General features: G+C 47.0%; 1 protein-coding gene across 3 annotated transcripts in view; it reads right to left on the bottom strand.

Annotated features, from left to right (window-relative positions):
- Positions 1-7,437: 7,437 nt before the first annotated feature.
- The window catches only part of Antxr1 (ANTXR cell adhesion molecule 1), a 203,823-nt gene continuing 193,595 nt past the window's right edge, over positions 7,438-17,665 (bottom strand). For all 3 annotated transcript variants that reach the window (XM_076567149.1, XM_076567150.1, XM_076567148.1), the window contains one exon: positions 7,438-10,980. In XM_076567149.1, coding sequence (XP_076423264.1) covers positions 10,720-10,980 — 261 coding nt within the window. In that variant the 3' untranslated portion in view covers positions 7,438-10,719. The remainder of the gene's footprint in view (positions 10,981-17,665) is intronic.

The following is a 17,665-nucleotide window of genomic DNA, read 5'->3' as shown; positions in this document are numbered from 1 at the left end:
TGGTTGAAATGCAGGCTGTCCCAATGTTGTTTACGCTTTCAACCATTTTTCAGTCATTTGGCTTCTGCAATATTTTCTCGATGTTTTTCTTTCCGCCTTTGCTTCCCTCCCTCCCCTATCCAGAGCTCAAAGGTTCTGAGTGAAGCCATGTTTTGTCTAGGGTGTGGATAACAGTATTCTCAAAGGCTTCCACCAAAGTGTAAATTAGTACAAAATCTGGAAAAAAATAGTCAGCATTGATTGATGTTGAAAAGTGTGTGTCTTATGACACTGTGTTGTGTAATGTGGTAGCTGCTGGCCACATGTGGTTCTGGAGTCTGTGAAATGCATCTAGCAGGCACTGAAACACTGTAAATATAAAACATCCAGTGGGCTGTGAGGATTTAATAGAAAATAATTACACTGTCTCTTTTAAATTTGTTTTAAAATATTGAGTATAACTGGGCGGTGGTGGCGCACGCCTTTAATCCCAGCACTCGGGAGGCAGAGCCAGGCGGATCTCTGTGAGTTCGAGGCCAGCCTGGGCTACCAAGTGAGTCCCAGGAAAGGCACAAAGCTACACAGAGAAACCCTGTCTCGAAAAACCAAAAAAAAAAAAAAAACAAACCAAAAAAAAATATTGAGTATATACTGAAATGATAAAGACTTGGCATATTCACTCAAATAAACAATTTTATTATATTTTCAGTTTTTAAAATATGGCTGGTATGTAATTTGTTAGGTTGTTGGGATGAACAAGCAGTGGGCAGTAGATGTATAATATAGGTACAAGAGGCCTTGGCTGATGCAGGGGAATTCCAGGGCTGGGAATCTTTCAGAACATTCTGAAGTTGAGGCAAGGGGGAGGTCTTTGTGGCACTCTACTGGCCAGTCTGTGGTTTTTGTCTGTCTTCCTGGATGGAATGTCACTAAGGAATTCTCTGTGGTGGGGAGGGAGTTGTCTCCGAAGGGACTCAGCTAGGAGTCATTAGCCCTGATATCCCCTGTAGCCTGGGAACAAGGTGCTGACCTTGCAGAGGGGTCCTGAGCAGATCACCCACCCGGCCACAGCTGCCTTTGGTGTCACACCTTCGAATCTGAGTATTCTATTTCTAGGTTCTAATTCGTCTCATTTCTGGGAACGTATGTGAGAAATCACTGGTGGAATGTACTCAACCATTGTGGCGGTAGCCGAAGCGGAAGCTGGTGTGGATCTTGGTCATCCTTGTCTTCGGCTAGCTTCTCACTTGAAGCTGACATCCTTGACTTGTCTAACAGCCTGATGGAGTGCTCAGATTCTTACCCCTGTAGGATCTGAGCTTTGTTCCTCAAGCCAGGGTGGCCTTTCTTGTGCATTTGCTATAGACCTGAAGCCACGAGTCTCCCTGTGTTGAAAGTGCTCCCTTTCCCCCTGGTACTCAGCAGGAGTACCCCACACTACTCAGCAGCAGTACCCCACAGGCGCCCCAGTGTTTGGACTGCAGGACTTATCACAGCCTCTCCAGGTTCTCAGACTTTTGACCTTGACCTGAGAGCTCTACCTTTGTCTTCCCTGGTTCTGAGGCCTCCACTGTGTCAGGCTCCAAAGCCTTCATGCTGATGGTGTGGTAGTTTGAATATAATTGACCCTCAAAAGCTCATAGGGAGTGTCATTATTAGGAAGTGTGGCTTTGTTGGAGTAGATAAGGCCTTGTTGGAGGAAGTGTGTGAGGCGGTTTTAAGGTTTCCTATGCTCAAGATGCCGTCCAGTGTCACGGTCCATTTCCAGTTGCCTGCCTATCAACATGTAGCAGCTCCTTCTCCAGCACCATGTCTGTCTGCATGCCATCATGCTCCCCACCATGATAATGACTGAACCTCTGAAACTGTAAGCTGCCACCACAGTGAGATGTTTCCTTTATAACAGTTTCCCTGCTCATGGTGTCCCTGAACAGCAATAGAAACCCTAAGACAGACGGATTTCTCAGTCATCATAGATCACACGAATGCAGTTCTTAAACTTCTGTCCAGAGGGAAGAAGACAATCCAGGATTTGGCATTAGGAAGGATTGTTTGTAGCAAACATATGCCTGTGGTGATATTTTATCTGTGGTGAAATGTGGTGATATTTTATTTGTATGTTAATAAATAAAGTTTGCCTGGAGATCAGCCATAAACAGAAGTCAGGTGGTGGTAGCACATGCCCTTCATCCAATCACATGGCAGGCAGAGTCTCTGTGTGTTCAAGGACACAGCCAAGTGTGGTGACACATGACTTTAATCCTAGTACCTACCATAGAGACCTGGAGGTCTGTATAGATAGGCAGTGACGAGGAAGTGAGGTGGCTGGGCTAAGAGCCAATGAGAAGACAGAACATCAAGGCAATAAAGGTGCAGGTTAGACAGGAAGAAGCTGGTTTGATTCTCTTGGGAAGCTATGGCAACGTGGTGAACTAAGGTTAGTTGGTGGCTATCACTCTCATCTCTACAGCTTTCACTCCTGTATTTGGCTGTGTTTCTTATTTAATAAAACTGTTTCGAAATTCGTCTACAATTGGCACCCAACATGGGGCTTGAACAAATTTGTCTACACATGCCTGTTTGAAATTTATCCCTGTCTGATCTCTATAGGATGCAGATTTGCATGCGTATGGATTCTGTCCCTTTGGAGAATTCTTGTACACAGGGATGAGGTTTGGAGGAGGGGAAGAAGTAAAAACAGGTGAAGCATGGGTACTGCTTAGGGCAATGCAACTATTCTATTTATCATCATATGGCTTCTGGTGGATGTGTATGCATCCCAGAGCACTCACGTGTTCCACAGAACTGTAGAAAGCAGGGCAAACTCTAACTGTGGACATTAGTATACAATAAGGCAGTGACACCAAGTCAAGGATAATAAACATACCAGGCTCGTGAAGGCTGTTGACAGTGGAGACAGTTGGGGTGATTGATGTCAGGTTCTCGATACCTCGGGCCCCAGCCTCCTCTAAATTCCCACTTTAGCACAAACAAGCCAACTCCTTTCTACCCTTTTCTTGCTCCTTCCTGGGAGGCAAGATGATGAGACTGCATCCATAGGATGGTTTGCTAATGGACACAGTTATTGCTAATTAGAAGAAATCTTCTTTTGCAGCAGCTTGAATGCAACTGGAGCTTTCGATGCAGCAGAGAGAGGGATTCTACCTTATCTCTAATCCCCATGTGATCACAGCACTGAGCCAGATGAGACGCTAGACATGGCTGAGGACTGTTCCTTGCACCAGCTCTTGTCTGGAGGGAAGAAGACAGCCCAGGGTTTGGCATTAGGAGGATTGTTTGCAGCAGACACGCCAGTTTGAAGTGAGAAAGAAAACCTCTCATGCTGGACAGAGAACTGCAGCCTGCGCTACTCCCCTGCCAGGCGATTCGTCCCCTGGGTGTCTGAGGTCTGCAGTCTTTGCAGTCGTTGGGAACCTGGGGAATGGAACACAGTGGAGCCCAGGCAGAAGCCAGTCTCCAAGGTGATGATGGATCATGGAGTGGTTTAGCTCTGTCTTCTAGATTTGGACCACTCAGGATTTGCTTGAAATCCTTATCTACATGAAAGCATGGCTGGAAACATAAGACTATCATTAATTCCTGTTCATCTTTTTTAAAAAGAGGAATTTTATTTCCAGTATATCTGTGTGTTTGACATGTGCCTGTGTGTGTGTGTGTGTGTGTGTGTGTGTGTGTGTGTGTGTGTTATGTACACGTGCATACACATGCCCAACGACTTCAGAAGCGGGTGTCAGATCCCCTGGCAGTTGTGAACTGCCTGACATGGATGCTGAGAACTAAACTCTGGTCCTCTGCAAGAGCAGGAAGCCATCATTCTAGCCCCCAGTCTTTTATAGCATTGATTGGTTCCTGTAAATAACATCAAGAATAAAGCTAAGCAAAAGCCCATAAACTGAGTCCTTCAGAGTTGGGGTGGCATCCAGAGATGGGGGTGTCAATATGTTTGCATCTAAAAGACTGTGAAGGGGGGCAGAATAGACTGTGGTTCTCTCAGGGTGAAAATTTTGGGCAGGCCTGAAGCATGAGTAATTGACAAGTCCCTCGTTTTATGACTTTCTCTATTAGAAGAAAGCACGTTTTCTGCCCTTGTGGCACACACAGCTAACAATTCCCATGCTTTTAAAATCTTTTGCAAAAATGCAAATGGGTATATGAGGGAAAACACCTTTTATGAGTCCCTCCTATTTTAATGTTTACAGTAAATTCCCCACTAAAGATGTGTTGGAAGTCCTGACTGCCTCGTTAACTGGGCAGCTTTCAAAGGAGCTTTGTTTGCCGTTCTCTACTGACAGCAAAGCCATGTGGACTGCTGCCACTGCTCTACCAGAATGCCATGGAGTGGCACTTGAGAAATGGTGAAAAATGTTGCAATTTTGACTTCCAAATATTAAAATAACATGTCCTACCAAGCAGAGAAGACAGCACCTCTAATTCTGTGGCCATATGAATGTTGAGGGGACAAGAGAGGAGTCAGGTCACATGGGATGGAAGCACACGGCTTCTTAGATGTGGTTAGCTTTGGCATGAGCTGTGGTGGTTCCAATGATCACAGTGCAATCGTCAAAATAAAAACCACATGTTTGGTGTATGCCAACCCTGCCTGTATGTCGCACGTGGTGGTTTGAGGGAGAAATGTCCATCATGGGCTCAGGGGTTTGAACACTTGTCCCCAGCTGGTGGTGCTGTCTGGGGGAGTTTTGGAACCTTTGGGAAGTGGAGCCTTGCTAGAGGAAGTGCACCACTGGGGGCAGGCTTTGAGGTTTTGTAGCCTGGCCCCCACTTCCTGTTCCGGTGTGCAGAGGAAGTGTGATCTCTCTGCTTCCTCACTTCTAGCTAGCCCATGCTTCTGCTGCCTTCCCCACCATGATGAACTGCATGGCCTCTGGAACTACAAGCCAAAATCAATTCTTTCTCTCCTACGTTGCTTTTTTATCTGGGTATTCTATCACAACAACATGAAGTATTTGTATATTTTACTTATATTATAATGTATATATTATAGTATTCTCATTGTTTTATACCTGAGCACAAATACTTCAAAAGACAGTGTGCTGGCTAATTTTTTTGTCAACTTGACACAAGCTAGAGGCAATCTCAACTGAGCGCATGCTTCCATGGTTTTGTCTGTAACAAGTCTATAGGGCATTTTCTTGATTAATGATTGATGTGAGAGGGCCCAGCATATAGGGTGCAGTGCCACCTCTGGGCAGGTAGGTATAAGCAAGCACTCTGTGCAAGCCAACTTCAGCAAGCCAGTAAGCAGTATCCCTCATGGCTTCTGCTTCAGTTCCTGCTCCCAGGTTCTTGTCCTAACTTCCTTTGATGATGGACTCTGATGAGGAAGGGTAAAATGAAATACCCTTTCCTCCCCAAGATGCTTTTGGCCATGGTGTTTAATCACAGCAAATGAAACCTTAACTAAGACAGGTTGAGATGGGATCTAGTGGTAAGCACCCATGGGACTCAGGCTCTTGTTCACAGTCAGCAGCTGGTCCACAGTCTCACTCCTGTCTTGATTCTTTGCTTGTTCAACTCGATGCATGGTGACACCACTCAGAGAATTAGAAGCGGTTTCAGGAGAAAGTTGACAGGTCATGCAAGAAGAATGTAAAATTTTAAAATTCTTTATGCCATACAGAAGACATTTTTTCCATTTAAAAAAGATTTACTTCATTGCCTTTATGTTTACACACACACACACACATACACACACACACACACACACACACACACACACATATCTGTGTATATGAGCATGTGAGTGCAGTTCTCTCAGAGGACAGAAGAGGGCATTAGATCCCACTAGAGCTGGAGTCATAGGGGCTTGTGGATCTCCTGACATGGGTGCTAAGAACTGAGCTCAGATCCTCTGGAAGAGATCTTAACTGCTGACCATCTCTCCTACCCCATTTTTCAGTATAAGACAATTAGAATCAACATTTGTGTAAGGAGTAAGATAGGACTCCAGCTTTTCTTTTTTCCTTTCAAATTTCTAGTTAATTATCTCAGATTTTGCATTAAGGATGTAATTAAAAATGCGTACATAACCCAAAACTTTAAAGTGAATATTAATGAAAACCTGGAAAAAATGGTGGCCTGGTTATGCTTACAGATGTTCTTATTCTGATTAAGATGAATTTAGGCCTACTGAAGTCATAAGAAATAAACCAAGGAACTAAGAAAGACTGTCTCCCTTAATGCAAGCAGCTACATTGGGAGGGTTGGGGGAACAGCACCAGTGGGATTGTGAGCAGAGACAGGGTAACAACCGTGACCTATTCTGTGACGGACATGGAGTCACGGCAGTGTTTCCCGGTCAGCTGCTCTGTGAGAACTCACTTCCTCTCTGCCTCAGCAAGCAAACCAGTCTTCACTGGTTACATTCATTACTTTCCCTCTGAGGCCAAGTGTCTGGCAGGAGCAAGGTGAGGGAGAGTGGGTGTAGTCATGGCGGGAGTGATCCAGCATGGCGAGGAAGGCATGTCCGAGGGAACCCACAGTGCTAGGAATGTGGTGGCTACTGCCCGAACCCTCAGTCCTTCTGGGTTCTGACTCATCTCTGCCCTTAGGCCCCACCTCCTGAAGGTCTGGGAGCCCCCCCCCAAACCTTGGAGTACTGGGTATTCAAATACAGAAGTCCAAGGGGATTATTTCAGACTCAACTCACAACACCAACACAGTATTTCTGTTTGTTTATTTTAGACAGGCGTTGACTATATAGCCCCGGCTAGTCATCAACTCACAGCAATCCTCCTGTCTCTGCCTCAGTATGTGTTTTTTGTCTGCATTTGTCTGTCTTCACTTTTTATTTTTCATTTACCAAGAATTCATTTTTTTTTTTTTTTTTTTTTTGGTTTTTCGAGACAGGGTTTCTCTGTGTAGCTTTGCGCCTTTCCTGGAGCTCACTTGGTAGCCCAGGCTGGCCTCGAACTCACAGAGATCCGCCTGACTCTGCCTCCCAAGTGCTGGGATTAAAGGCGTGCGCCACCAACGCCCGGCTTTCCCAAGAATTCATTTTTAAATTTGGAAATTATTACTAGAAATGAAGACCACTTTGAATCTTAGTGCTAAAGAAAGCAGTAAAGATTTTAGTGGATAGAAAATCATCTGAAGAAAAATGTATTTCAGTGTACAGAATGATAGCTGTCTTGTTCAAAGTATTTTACACTTATTTTGTGTCTGTGTGTGCATGCATGTGGGTGACTGTGTGCTTTAGTGTGCGTGTGGAGGTCCGAGGACAGCTTTTAGGAGTGAGTTCTCTCCTTTCACCACGTGGGGCCCGGGACTTGAACTCATGTTGTCAGGCTTGGCAGCAAGCCCCGTCACCAGCGGAGCCATCTCACGAGCCTGCTCGAGGTTTTCTTGTGACCCCAGGGTAAGCACTTGAAAAACGTGTACTTTCTTTTTACGACAAGCACACAAACAACAAGTTTGACAGCCGATTTTAGGTATTTATTATCATTATTTAAAAAAAAAAAAAAAGCAACTTCCAGGGTATACCATTGTACAGGTTCAGCCCAGTCTCCTACAGCGTGGTACAGTGATGACAGATCGTTCATAACAATGACTCAGAGATGCTGAACATCCATAACTAAATTATCATAGAAAAAGAGAAGAGTTTAATGTTACGCGCATTCAGAAATCATACTCTAATTCTTTTAAATTGGTTCTCCAAGCATGATAATGTAGCCAGACTCAGATAACTAAGACGACAGCTGACCAGAACGCTCCCTTCCCTTCCTCCTGGTGAGTATGAGCAGGCTTTATACGGCTAGGAAACAAATTCCACCCATTTTACACAGCATTAATTCCTTCTGCTCCTGAACTTACGGTCAGTATCTTACGGTTATTCTTTGATGGATTTTCCACCATCGCATTGTGTGCAGGTGGCAAGTGCAGATCATTTCTGCTCCTCCTAAGGGTTCTAGTGAGACCCCCCACCCCTGGCTAGAGAGCCAAGACTTTCCATTTGTTTATGGGTGGCTTTGTCCCTGGTGCTGGGGAAAGACAGCTCTTCTGTTTCACAGAAGTGTACACCAAGCTCCAGGCAGGACCTTGTTGCGAGCAAGCGAGCGTCAGCAGAGGGACTGACTGCAGTTCTCAGCAAGGCTGTCACTGATGTGTAAACAGGGCGTCGTCAGTTCAGTAACTATTTGTACAGTAAAGCAGTATGGTCATGGGGAACGAACAAGCACAGCTTGGTAGAGTGACCTGCCGTGAAATATCACTGGCTTTAATAATTTACTACAACTGTCCTTTTTATTCACACCTATAGGACGTGCTTCCATCTGTCACGTGGAATATGAATATATACAACACAATTTGGCTTTTATATAAAAAAAAAACTTCATAAGGACAATAACAAGGGGCCAAACAAATGACACCTGCAGTTTCCTAATTACAACCACCATCTCCTGTCGCTTACAGGGAATGACACAGGACCGATGGACTTTGGAAACCAGGTAGACTTCTCCTGCCCAGAGTAGCCTACTATGAAAGGTAGTAACCTTGTTCAGTTTCTAGAAACTTCTAACCATAATTCTGAATGACCAGGGAAGACATATTTGGGTCAATTCTAAGGTCAAACCTTGCAAATTCTTCTCAGAATCACCACGTATCAACATTCCTTATTCCTCAGACACTTCGCCACGACCTCTTGGAAAACTGCACAGGGCTCAGGGTGGCCTGCTCTTGGAGCCTGCCGCCTTCCCCGGAGCCCACTTTTGTTGAACAGCAACGCCAGCATCTTGGTTCGGACTTTCTTGTGGCCACACAACCGTGCGGCCGTGGTGGGGGGGTGGTGGCCTGTTTTGCACCGCCAGCGGTCAAAACAGTGGCCTTGGGGGCTCCTCGTCGGTCCGCACACTGTGAGTCTCAGGAGCCCATTCTCCTAGGAACGGTTTTCTGGGGCCCAGCAATGTCACCACAGGTGGCTGAGACATTCTGGCCCTTGTTAATGAGGGACTACACTAAAGAAGCTTTGTTCTAAAAGTCAACAGCGCAGGGCACAGTAGGAGGGAGGGAGGTCGCTTTCCTAAGTCCTGAAAAGCAGGGAATGGCAACCACAGGGAGGAGGTGAGGTCTGGGTACACTTGGGATATCGTGATCATGGACTTGGGCACTCCTAGGTCGATTTTCCCCAGACAGTACCTTTTATGCTGATGGCTTCCTCATTCTCCTCTGTTTTTCTAAGGTATTGGAAATAGTGTTTATCTCTGTCAATTCTAACTGATGACGGACAGGCCATTAGAGCTGTGGTTGGAAGTATTGTGGGAAAATATCATTGGGCTAAACTGAGAAGTAGTGCTGAGACTGATTAATAATGTCTGCCTTGGGAACAAGAATTGGTGCCTATGGAATGCACCACACCTGATGCCTCTGTACTAAACAAGCTGAAAGAATGAGGCTAACTTGAGTTCTTAAGGGATCTTTGTAGACCACAGCCCAATGTCCAAAGGCTTGTATTTATTTTATATCTTTTGTTCCAGGGAAGAGTTTAGAGTTTTAGGAGCCTGAGACAGGAATTTCAGGGCCCATGGAAAACCGAGGGTGGAAGCATGATTTTGGATGGGCTGTACACTGCCTTTGACAATGACCTCTGTTTTCACGGTTGGGTGACAATGTCCAGGGTTCACGTGAGGCTGTTAAAGGCAGCTTCAGAATGATGTGGAGGAATGGGGTGGGAGTTTCAGGTAGAGCTTTTCTGTGTTACACACAGGGTGTTTTTCCCCTTGCTTAACAACTGGTAATATTTGTGTGTAGATTGAAGGGCCACGGAGAAATACCTGCCTCTGTACAAAATGGCCTGTTTCAGAGGGAATCAACTGGGGATAGTTTTCCTATCAAGTCAGGACTACTGTCTCTCAGGTGGACTTGGAAATCTCTGGTGTACTGATGATGAAGGACCTTGTGATCTCATGTGGAAGGGACCATGTGATCAGCTCTGATCTATGCCAAAGCCAAACCTTGATGTTCAAGGTGAATCATTAGCAGGCTGCCTTTGACATGATAAGGCTTGGTGGTTTAGGGACTGTGCCTGGCTGAAGGCAGCCACCTCTAGAGTAACAGCTGGATGCTCCCATCGACACTCCATCAGTGCTAAGGACCGACTCCGCTAACTTCTCAGCATAGCAACACACCTTTCCCGTTGCAAATGCTGCTTCCCTCCTTCCTGGGAAATGGGGAGGTTTGGGAAGGAGAACAGAGCATGCGTTCTTTTTTAAGACAACCTGCAGATCCTGCTGGATACCTGTTTGATGTACCCTAGGGAAGCCACACCTTTCAGAGTTGCTGGGCGGTGCCCAGGTATAAGGATGGCCTGGTTCCCAGTTCAAGGGTCAGGAGTCAAGTCATGGAGGAAGGTGGCATTTAGAATCTCAGCCAGGTTAGTTCTTATCCAATGCTGCATTCCATTCTCAGAAATTACTTTCTTCCTGGTCTCCATGGGGCATGATCTGGTTGAGAGCATCTTGGCAGTGTAGCCATCTGTGGAACCTTCTTCTAGAGGTGAGAGGTCACAGGCTAGAAATGTGACTGCAATTGTCTCATTGTTTGCCTTCAGGCGGTCCAAATTTCCATTTCATTCTGTCCACCACGATTTGCTTTTAAATCGTGCCAAGCCAGTCACCGCTCACCACCTTGGGCTGGGAAGATCTTTCTGAGAGCAGAGGAGCCTCCTCCTGGAGTTTCTCAGGCAGCCCAGAGCATAGACTTTGGGTTCTAGACAGAAGGCCTTGGAGGAGGTCGGGAGGGAGGTGGTGCCCTGTTAGGGGGTGGGGCCTGAGGAGGAGGGGGGAGAGTGGATGGTGGGGAGGGGATTGGAGGAGTGGGGGCACTGGGGGCTGGGGGAGGGCAGTGGGGAGCAGGGGGTGGGGGCGTGTAGATAGGAGCAGGAGGTGGGGAGCTGGGGTGGTAGGTGTTGTTAAGGGGGTACTTGGCTGCCTGAGTATTTTTCACCCTGGTGAAGTTGATGCAGCGCCCCTGGAAGAGAATCAGAGGAGGAAAATGAATGGACACCTTAAGACAGCAGGTGCTGAATCTGTGAGGGACAAAAGACACACTGACGGGCTGCTGGGGACCCGGGGACCTGATACCATATTAGCCACTGGTCTCTTTGAATCCATTACACTTCCTGGGATGGCTGGGTCAGATTGTCACAATCTGTTTGCCTTACACAACCCATTTCACCTTCTTGGGTAGGGAGAGGGAAGATGGCTGACACTAGCTGGACCATAACATTATGGAGGGCGCCACATTTACTCTTAGCCTGGCCTGTAGAGTGTGACCAGCATTCCCTTCCCTGGAAAGATGCTGAGGTTGAGAAATAAGTCCCTTCACACCAGGCTGCCTCTCCCCTGCCACCCCACCCCCGGTCTGGTCACAGGTCTTTCTCTACACCTGTGCTTGTAAGGAATTCAACAGAGATATTTCATTGCTAAGCGGGTATGTCTCTCAAATTTGGCTTTTTTTTTTTTTTAAATGTGTGGCTTCCTAGGTACTTAATAGGACGATGCTGAGAGACCCCTGTGTCCTCTCCCCAGACTCTGGAGAGGACAGAGCCTGAAGCCAGCCTAAGTAGCTCTGCTATGCCCTCTGTCTTCTGTCACCAGGCGACCGGCCCCACACCTGCCCTGTGGCAGCCTCTTATGCATGTCACCAGCTGTGTGAACCCCTTCATGCTCCTGATGAGCTCCTCCCATGACCCCAGCAGGCCAGGCCATGGCTACCCTGGGTGCTCCTGGCCTCCCTTAGCTTCTCAGGCCATGGAGCCTCTGTGGCTGTCTACCACACGTCACAGAATCTTCTTCCCTCCAAGGAAGGCCTTGGTGGGGGTCACCTCTGAGCATGCCCTTCTTTTTCTCCTCCTGTTCATTCATCCACTGCTGGGACAGAGCACAGCCTCGATGTCTCTCCACACTGAGGCAGAGCCTGTAATTCTAGCTCGGTGGAGGCATGTCTAGAGAGGCCCCGGCTCCCCACGTCAGACCCAAGGAAGGGCCAGAAGGGGAATACAGAGGGTCAGGCTGTAGAATTTAAGGAACAAGGTGTGTGTGTGTGTGTGTGTGTGTGTGTGTGTGTGTGTGTGTGTGTGTGTGTGTGAGAGAGAGAGAGAGAGAGAGAGAGAGAGAGAGAGAGAGAGAGAGAGAGAGAGAATCCTGAGACTTGGCCTGTGATGATCCAGCAAGCCGCAAGCTTGTGGGGATGGGAGATGAGGCCAAGAGAAGCTCTTCTCTTCTGTGTGCCCCATCTTTCAGATCATATGTCCATCTTCCCAGGTGACTCTGGCCTCCACTCTTTATGTGCTTTCTTGGGTATTTTTCTACTTACTGTCTTTAGCACACATCATAACCTACACACTGCAGGTGTTTTCTCTGTAAATGCTTAACCTCTCATGACAAGAGGAGACACTGCTTGCTGGGCAGTGGTGGCACATACCTTTAATCCCAGCACTCAGGAGGCAGAGGCAGGCAGATCTCTGTGAGTTCGAGGCAGCCTGGACTACAGAGTGAGTTCCAGGAAAGCCGCAAAGCTACACAGAGAAACCCTGTCTCGAAAAACAAAACAAAACAAAACCAAAAAAAAAAAAAAAAAAAAGAAAGAAAGAAAAAAGAAAAAAGAAAAAGAGGAGACACTGCTTTTCTACAAGAAGAAACCTCCCAGGATGCTTTGAGTGGAAGGTCAGGAGAGTCACAGTCAGGATGGAGTTGTCTGAAGCCTCTTGGGAAAAGCAGAGGCTTTGGGAGCATTAGCAATGGTCTGTAAATTCCTTTCCAAGACATCATGTTTGCCAGAGTGTCTGGGTCAGAAAGGACCAGACCTGACCAGACTGTATCTGTTTGGGAACTGTGATGTCCCACACCTGAGTCAGCACCCGAGTCCTTGGTGTGGGCATGTCACAAGATGAAGCCAGGGCCAAGCTTTACTGGGTCTCCACTAACTACAGCAACTACCTGGTATCTTCTCACTTTCCCTCCCAGAGCTCCCAGCTCTGGCCAGCTTTAAGGATGAACACCACAATGATAAAGTCTTCACTGGCCAGGTAGCTCTTTTTTACAGTTGAGGGGAGCTAAGCCCTACTACAATTTTCTTAATGACGTTGTATAGGACTCTTTCCTTCCAGACGTTGTGGCTGTTTGTGATAAATTCCCACGATGACAACTCAGAGTCGGATCTCCTGAGCTACCTACTCTGCCTTCCTTCCTAGACACCTAATGTGCACTAACGGCTTCGGGAACCTTGGTCCCTTTAAAGACGGAGATTCTGGACTGCTGGAGCTGAGGTGAGGTCGCCTCTGTCTTCAGCTCTGAGAGTTGCCTCTGGACCAATTCTGAAACTGACACACAGCTTTCCCTAGAGCTTCTTCTGGCCACAGGCTCAGGAGCTCCTGGTCCTCCACAGTGTCTGCTCAGAGCCCATGCTGGGGGTGCAAATCTGTGATGTGGACTGGGGCTCTTGAGAACACCGGCCGCTTACAGGCACCTTGAGAGTCCTTTTGTCACCCTCAGGGAAGGGTCTGGAACAGTGGTGGTCTATCTACCACATTTGGGAAACAGCTGAATTTAGTGCTGCCCTCTACTGAGGGGAAAACAGATGTTGGAGGCAAGATGGCCTCGGCTGTGCTAATATGCAGCTGGAGGTGCTAGATATGCTAGATATGCACCTAGATATGCATCAGGTCTGACTCCAATAATTAGTAAACGGAATACGTGAAGCACAGAGGTGATACAGGCAGCCGCCGTGGCTCCTCCTGCCTTCCCGTTGCTACGTAACCGCCGTCACTCATTTCTTACAGGACCTCCCACAGGGCTTTGCTCATGCAGCTGACAGATGATGTATTTGTACTTATCTTACCGAGGAAATGTGCAACGCAGCACAAACGTACCCTCGGGCAATGTACAGTAAGACCGGCTCTTCAGAGAGTGGCGTGGCTCCTGAGAGTTCTAAAAAGCTGGGCCACGGGCGCCAGCACAAACCTGAGACTCTCGGGGGCATAGCTGGCCTAAAGATTACTTCACAGGGCATTTTCTTTCCCATTTCACTCTTATTTTTTGCTTGTGAGGGGATAATAGAAAGGCCAGATGTCGTTAGTGTTGTACACGCCAGCAGATCTCCAGTGTTTGGTTAAAAAGGTTGCTATGGTGACCAAAGCTTTCTCTCATGATACTGGCCCTTGCAGCTCAGTTTAATTCTCTGCAGCACTGTTTCTGGGTGGTTTGAGTCATATCCAAGGCTGGCCTTGACCTTAGTTTACCTTGCCTTCTTCATTAACAAAAGAAGAATGTCATTTTTTTCCTACACACTAGTAGCACATGCTCAGATAGAATTTTATTTTTTAACTTTATTTGTGTGCACGGGTGTTTAGCCTGCACGCATGTCTGTGCACCGTGTGTGTGCCTGGAGGTTTAGAAGTTATTAGATCTCCTAGAACTGGAGTCACAGATGGTTGTGAGCTACCATATGAGTCCTAGGAATTAAACTGAGGTCCTCTGCAAGAGCACCCATTGCTCTTAACCACTGAGCCACCTCTCCAGCCCCTTTGGTAGAATTTTAAGAAGGCCTGGGAATATACCTGAGTGGTAGAGCACTTGCCAAGCATGCATGAGATCTTGGGTTCAGTCCTCAGTACCATACACACAAAAAAGTTCAAGAGGAACTATCTTGTAAAACAATGGTATAGTTATCAGAAATCCCCCTCCCCCCACATCATCTTCATCTCTGAAGCATCCACGAGCACGTTAAAACGCCGTGAGCTAGGCATTATTACCTCCATTGAAGAGAAATGGGGGGGGGGTCTCAGGCCTATTTAAATAATTTGTTCAAAACCACCCAGGCAGCAAGGCCAGGTGGGAATAAAGCCTAGTTCTGCGTGGCTCAGGAATGCATTCTTTTTACTATTATCCTGAATATGAATAATAAGTGCAAAAAGATTCCCGAAGGACCAATGGCTAGCTTTACACAGTGCAGCGCTTGGACACAATCCACTAACTCGCTACACAGATGTGCGAGGTTGATTCAGAATGTAAGTCTGTCTGCTCAGTTCACTCTCTAGTGCCCAGTTCTTCAATGGCTCTATTTACAGTAGAATCCACAGCCTCCGATGTCATAAGGTCCTATGATGCTGGCTTCACTCGCTCTGCAGGACGTCCATCCAGTCTTGTCCTAAGCTCTGTGGATACGCTTCAATGAAACGAACAGCACAGTACTTGATGCTATTTTCAAACAGCTCCCAGGCAGCCTCAGGGTCTCTCCTTGAAGCCCGGGCTCCTACTAAGATCTCAAGGTCCAAGTTGCCACTTGACATTCCTTATATAGCTGTGGGTCTTTGAGCAGGAGGTCCTTAAAAGCTCATATAGTCCTCCTAAGTTCGTTTTTTAGAAGTTCAGGGTATGATAACAGGGCTACCTAGCCATCCTTAAGTTATCTTACTGTGGCTCTCCTCAGTTCCTGGGGAGACATCCTATGAGGATGAGGATCCTGTGTGTTCACTTTGGTCTTTCCCAGCCTCTTTCAGCATGGTTTCATGTAGCCCAGGCTAGCCTTGATCTTGCTATATTGCCAAGGATGACTCTGTTTCTATTCCCAACTGTTGGGCTTTCAAGCACGGACAGCCACATATAGTTTTTATGTCATTCTGGGAATGGAACCCAGGCCTTAATTTTTTTTTTAAAGATAATTGTCATCCCAGTAAATGCCTTTGCCCAATTATGGGATAGTTGGGATGCAAGGTCTTGTTGACCACATTCAGGTTTCCCCTTGGATTGTAGAGGGTATAGAGACAGGGAGCTAGCAGTGTAGGACTGTGGTTTTCCAGGGGCTTCGTTTGGTCCCTAACACACTCTTGCTGTGAAAGCTGGGAAAAGTCACCATCTCTGAGGCCCTCACTTCCTTGGTTTTCTGTACTGGCTAGATGTGTCCAAGGGCCTCAGCCCTGAGCTCTGTGATCCACCAGATCTGGGTGGCTGCAGAACCCTCTGCCTGCAATGTAATTGGATTCTTTCGGGCAGCCAGTTTGCACATCTTTGCATGTTGCTTAGTTTGGCTAGCTCCAGTCCTTTGTACTGCATATCTTCCAGCTGTTGGTTAGGTTTCTGAAATAATAGGAAACTGGAAATTTCAGCATTGGAGGCTTCACCTTCTGTTCTTAGGCAACTCTGTTGAGGATTCAAGCTGCGCCCCCCTGAATTTGAGCTGTGGGATGTTGGGGAGATGGGAGAAGAGCTTTGGGGGTGACTGTGTGCAAAGAATGTGCCAGGGGTGAGCTCATGTATGCTGAGTGTTAGGAAACATCTGGCTATCAGGCACGCTCAGCAGAGATGGAGTTGGCCTTCGGAGATGGTTAAAAATATGCCATGGCTCCCACAAATTAAACCAAATAGTTTCCTATGAACAGAGGTCATTCAAGGAAATTGGATTTCACAGAGAGAATACTAAAGTAATCATGGAAAAAGTGTAACATACAAGCCAAGTTTCTACAAATACCTTTTCTCTGGCCTAGTTCTCACATGCACTGTCTTGTTGGGAGGGCTATAGGTATTCCTCAAGTTACAAAAGGATTAGCCTTCCAAAGTTTGTTTGGAGCTGGCTGTTTGGGATGGGGGTTGGGAAAACAAATCTTGTAAAGAAAGTCTGGTTCTCAGGCTAGTTCACAAAGCTCACTGGCTCACTGATGTCCACTGATGTAACTTGAAGTTGGTGCTCTAGTGATGCCTCAGGAGAGATGACATCAGAGCGACATCTTCTCACCTATGCCTCTCTTCACTCTCTGTCACCGCATCCTTTCCCAAGTGGTCATATCATCTATCAATCAAAGGGGGCTTCAGAAAGCACTGAGCAAGCATCAAGATCTGGCCCTCATGAGGATACAGTCTAGAGGTGGAAACAGAGTCAATGACACGATCTATAATGTCACCACCATTGATTGGACCAGAGGTAGGCACCTAACCTGGGCTGTGTCAGTAGGATTCTCTCTCCTGGTAATCAGAACATCCAGGTAGTGAAAGGCAGGCAGATAGAACCAACCCTGAGATTAGAGGGAGTGGAAGTGAGAACTGGGGTAAGGAGGGCACCGTCTTCTGTGCATCACAGAGAAGCAGAGAGGCCATTTCAAACCCCCGACTGTCCCCCATTCTCAGTACTGCCCATCAAAACTGGGGTCAGGTAGTAGATAGGTCTCCCAGGCCCACCTTCCCTTTGATGTACTGGTTTCCACATAAATCTCCATATAGAAATACACATACATGTGTATGCACACACATATGTAGAAGCATATAAACTGTGCATGTAACAAGTGTCCACACTCGTTCCGTTTTCTTCCTGCTTAAACCCTTTAGTGTCTTCTCCCCACAGGATACCCAGGCTCTTAGCACGAGCTATGCCTGGCTCCTCTGTAGCTCTCTGGCCTACTTTCTATTCTGTCTTTGAACCCTATACTTCAGTGTTGATCCAACATCTCAAAAGAAGACACTGGCTTTTCTCGTGACAACATTCACATCACAGGTCCAGTTCCGTGACAGAGATAAACAGTACGGGTATTGCGTCAGCCCTGGGCAAGAGAAAGCGTGCTGTCGGGGGCGGGTGGGGTGGGGTGGTGGGGAGCAGGCAGTCGGCTCCCCACTCCTCCTCAGGCTCGGCTAGTCTGTGATACATTTCCTCTCCTAGCCTGCTT

The sequence above is a fragment of the Peromyscus maniculatus genome, chromosome 3, assembly GCF_049852395.1.
Source record: "Peromyscus maniculatus bairdii isolate BWxNUB_F1_BW_parent chromosome 3, HU_Pman_BW_mat_3.1, whole genome shotgun sequence".
NCBI classification, from domain to species: Eukaryota; Metazoa; Chordata; class Mammalia; order Rodentia; family Cricetidae; genus Peromyscus; species Peromyscus maniculatus.
Note: the sequence above shows the minus strand (reverse complement) of the source record. Positions and strands in the feature narration are given on the sequence as shown.